This window comes from Melampsora larici-populina (genome assembly GCF_000204055.1).
Source record: "Melampsora larici-populina 98AG31 unplaced genomic scaffold MELLAscaffold_76, whole genome shotgun sequence".
Taxonomy (NCBI): domain Eukaryota; kingdom Fungi; phylum Basidiomycota; class Pucciniomycetes; order Pucciniales; family Melampsoraceae; genus Melampsora; species Melampsora laricis-populina.
Window position 1 is genome coordinate 123,699 of NW_006768840.1, and position 4,848 is coordinate 128,546.

At 40.3% G+C, this 4,848-nt stretch overlaps 1 protein-coding gene across 1 annotated transcript; it reads right to left on the reverse strand.

Annotated features, from left to right (window-relative positions):
- Positions 1-57: 57 nt before the first annotated feature.
- On the reverse strand, positions 58-3,624 carry MELLADRAFT_68882 (uncharacterized protein; the record flags this gene model as incomplete). The annotated part of the gene is made up of 2 exons (XM_007417620.1): positions 58-63; positions 3,310-3,624. The coding sequence occupies 2 exons, from the start codon at positions 3,622-3,624 to the stop codon at positions 58-60; spliced, it is 321 nt and encodes a 106-aa protein (XP_007417682.1).
- Between the last annotated feature and the right edge of the window lie 1,224 nt (positions 3,625-4,848).

The following is a 4,848-nucleotide window of genomic DNA, read 5'->3' on the forward strand; positions in this document are numbered from 1 at the left end:
TAAGAGCTTGTTAAGCGTGTGAGAAAATCTTTATCAAATAATTATGAACAAGACAAGTCAAGACTTATGTAAAAGATAATCAGAACGATTAAAGAAGTCAAATCCTCAGTCTGTCAAAAATCACGTAAACCTGGTAACTCGGGTGGAAATAAGAGTTATAAGCTGAATATTGAAGAAGCTAAACAAATATTCGAAATGCTATAAGAAGCCACTATCTAACCATCACGAAATAAAAGGCATCGAATTTTCTACCTCTTCAAAATTATAGAACCAAGTTAGTTTCCCTTTCCAAAGCCCGGCTTGTAAACCATTAGACTCTACTCTTATCTAGACTAGAATTTAACTCTTTACATGTTCCGCTTTTCAAAGTAGTTCTCTATCCAGCTTCTAAAAATCTTGAAATCGTAAAATAAACGTAATTCAATAATTTTCCTTCCAGATTAGCAAACATTTCTGATTCTTATTGATTCTTAATTCTTCCCTAATTCTCCGTAGTTAATAATTAGCTACCTAGCTCGATTAAGTTAACAACCTCGATTGATCCTTATCCTGTTTATCGAAACTCAGCATACTTTCTTACCTGGTCTAGAGTAAGTCCGTTCTTATTTGGTCACTACCTACATTTCTCGCAACGTAAAGTTGGACGAGATCCCTGTATATCTTTGGATAACAGGCTACTCTAAGCTTAGAGCTTCAGAGAAATACCCGGGTCTAAGGATTGACCATCCTCTACTGTCTCTTCAGTAGGCCCGTGGGTACCTTAAAGTTAGGAAATATATTAGTTCCTACTCTTCATTAGTATACTAATATTACTGTTATCATCTTTGGTAGGAAGAAATTATTATCAAGTATTCCACGTACCCAGAGAAAGACTTAGTCAGGAAACTACAGAGTAAGTACTAGACTTTACCTGTGACCTTTTAGGTAGCCACCCTGACAATTGGGGGCCTCATCGCGTGTTTGGAACCTAAGACTAACATTCAAAAGAAAACTTATCGTTTAGTTTTCATTTTTCATTTTTTGATTCATTTAGAAAAAACCAATAAATCATCCATAAAAAATATCAATTTTTTTCCCCTACTTATTAAATTTAGTTTATCTTCAACATTTCGCTCGAACTAATAGACCAGTGTTCCCTGATTCTATTCTTCGAATTACCGTATTTTTCTTTCATCCACGAGAATCCTTTCGCAGACGAAAACAATAATTCTTGTTTTAATTTCGAAGCTTCTTATTTTAATTTCCAAGCTCTAAGCCCGAGACTGCAAAATTTCTTTCAAGATTTCGCAACCAAGGAAATCGACAATTAGCGAACTCCTTGACATCAGCAAGGAACTAGGAAAGCTGGTAGATAAGTTTATCAGAATATAATACTTGAATCCAAAGGAATCAGCGGATCTGTTACAAAACATTTTCAAGATTATTAAAAAACTTGAAACTGAAGCCAATGATGGACCAGCTGCGCTGCTCTACGCTTCCAGCAAGAAACGCGTAAGCGTAGCTGATATACGTTTCAGTAATCTCGAGATCACAGCAGCGAAGCTCCTCAGAGCTACGCTTTGAGTCACAGCGCAGCTATTAAACGTTTCTTTCCAACAGCATCACCCGCAGCGTAGCTTTTTAAAGCGAACGCTGCGGTACAGAAACGGTGGCAACGGTTGTCCTGGGTGACATTTAAAGCCAAAATGGACCACTTTGATTAAAGATGGAAATGGATAACACGATCCAAGACACTAAAATCCCAAACACTGTAATCTAGGTAAAGAGTGACAACACAAAGAGACACAAGATTGGTGGAAAAAAGATAAAAATGAAAAACATTGAAAGATTACTACGATCATCTACTCTGAATTACAACTTCCTTGGTCATAGTGATCTTAAACAAATCCCTGGTACTCGTCCATCTTAGATGCCTCCATCAATTTGATGAACTCTTTACCTGAATGAAACTCCCTCGCTTGCCCAAAGTGCGCTCGACACATTCCTCTCAATGGCGATGGGTACAAGCCTTCCACGATCTGCTGTGCAGACATCACCTGCAATTGAGAAACTCCTTTCGGGTTCAGCAGAGGACCCGGAGCAGGAGAGGTAATCGCGTGCCATCCGAGCAATGATAGGGTATTGGTTACAATTAACCTATATTTATCAATTTGTGAGCAGCTGAAATAGTGAGACAAAATTTGATAAGAATTTGATAAGTCATTTGCGCTTACCTCCCACCATGCCAGAGCAGAGTTTGGATCCGATAAGTTGTAATCAGTGTCTTTCATTCGGTCACTACCACGGAGGTAGTCGGTCAGTTGATTGTCATCGCCCAAATCGTCGTCTTCATCATCACTGTATATAGCATAGACTGAAGCTTTGGAAGTTGGTTCGGATGATTGTTCGGCCTGACTTGTAAGTGGTTCCTTGCGTTGAGATCTGGTTTGATATTTTCGGAACTCTTCAGTAAACTTGGCCTCAGCCTGAATGGATATGAGTTGCAGTCTCGTCATCAAAGCGTATGAAACAATCTAATTCAAGATGCTGGATGATGCATTGCAAGCACATGACCAACGTCTCGCAGCCCAGCGCTTCGTTGAGTAGACTTTGTGTTTTTCCAGCATTGCAGCTATCATTGGGTAGAGGGCGTCGTGTATGTCAAGTTCCTTCGATCGTTCTTGCAGAGTTTTGCGAAGTTCAACATATTCGGCTATCACTATAGCCCCCGTCGGTTTGCGTCCTTCCATTCTCTTGGTGGCTTCAAGGAAGCGCTGGCAAAAAGATGTTAAAAGAATGGTTCAACCTTGATGGTCATTATATAATGGAAAATCAAACAAAAGTACAAAAGTAATTCAACACGTACCTTAAGCTCTGTGTTGAGGTTTCTAACTTGGGCCCATTCCGAGGGACTAATGGTGATTTCGTGGAAATATCCATGTGGCTTCCCATTCTTGCGAGGTCGGCGGTTTTTAGCATGAACACGAGCAAGGTCATCCTTGAGGATCTGATCGATTACCTATCATGATATCCCAGTCAGTAGATATTCATTAAGAGTAAGTGATTCAAACAAACTCAACGTACTTCTCGAGCTTTCCAAGCTTTCTCTCGACTGATGTACTTGATGTTCCATCTTATACCGTAAGCTGCAATCAGGGCTTCCAATTGGAGGCCCATACTTTTCATGATTTGTTCAAATTCTTTGCGCCATGGCGCCGATCTTGTGATGCGTCGAAGAACAAAGTCGACCTACAGGTAGCTCATCAAGAAAGCAATTGAATATAAATCGAAACCCAGAAAAGATGTAATTTCACTCACCTTGGCTAGCACCATGTCAAGCTTATTTGACTCGCGACGATGGGTAGGATGAGCTACATTATCCGGAATATGAGAAGTAGGGTCTTCATCTTCAGCATCAGCCGCGTCCCAGCTGTCCTCATCTTTGGTCACTGGGTCAACGATGATATCATCATCTTCTTCCCGATCTACCAGTGCCTGTAGGTTCGGTTCATCATCGTATTCGTCGTCTTGACTAGGAGGAGCAGGTTCATCGGGGACCTCAGATATTGGTCCAAAGTCGTCGTCTAAACCTTCTTCATCTTCTTCCACTATGGTCGAATTGATTTGGGGGAAGTTGCATTCCATCTTCCTAGGTGGTGGTGACTTGAGACCGAGTGCATTAAGTCCCACTCCAACTATCAGAGCCATCTTGTGGCAAAAGCACAAGATGTGCATAGTTTCGGGATTCCACGTATAATCGGGAAGATCAGCATCAATGAACTGATTGTGCATTTCGCGTGCCTGTGTCATGTTGTTAGAGCCCGAGTCGGTGGTCTGGCACAGAAGGTAGATATATAAAAAGGAGAAGGTAAGCTTGATGTCACATTGAAACTTGAATATAGAAGATATATAATGAAACACTTATCTTTTCAACCAATCCACGTTTGATAAAGATGTTGACAATGGGCTCTGCGAGCCACTTACCCTTGTGTTCCCATGGAACCAGCTTAAGCGTGAGGTGGCGGGTCACAAATTTCCACTTATCATCGATATAAGTGACTGCTGCACCAATAAAACCATGTCTGTTACCTTTCGTTGTCCAGACATCCTGTTGAAGACTCAGTTTGCTGGTTAAACCCTGATTCCACAGTTCCAAAAAGTATCAATCAATCAGATCAGTATAAAAAAAGAGGCAAAAGATTATATAAATAATCAGAGATCCTATACCTTAAGCTCGTTAAATACAACTTGTTTCATTGAAAGATTGAGACGTTTTGATTCATCCGCGGCCCATTTGCGACCATACATACGAGCTTCTGGTCGAAGGTACTGGACAGCTGTGCGAAGCCAAGGGTCGGCCATTCGGTTCCATGGAAGCCGTTTTGAGGTCATCCAGACGCACATCATCTGGTTGAAGGTCAGGTTTTCGAATTTGACTTTGGAACCAACAATAACAAAAGAAGATAAGGATGCGCGGTTGTTCTTGTCGGATGCTTTTGCAAGCTCAATCTCGGCAGCTGAAAGTTGTCAGCCCCCGAGCTTTGACCTTAGCAAAGCCAAAGGAGCTTCAAGTTAAAACATAACCTATATAAAATAACAAATATAAAAATACACATTTTATCTTCTTTAATATTTCCTTTAAATAACCAACATCGTGTGTCTAGTTTCAAAGACAACAACTTTTCTATCTTCTATTACATAAAATAAAATAAAAAACCCTCACACCTTGTGTCTAGTTTCAAAGACAACAACGAGGATACCACATTCCCCATTTCTAGAAGTGGAGAATATGCTATGTTTCAAAAAAGACGAATAGAAACAATATTCATCAATTCATGCCTAGTTTCGAAATCAGAATCACACTAAAAG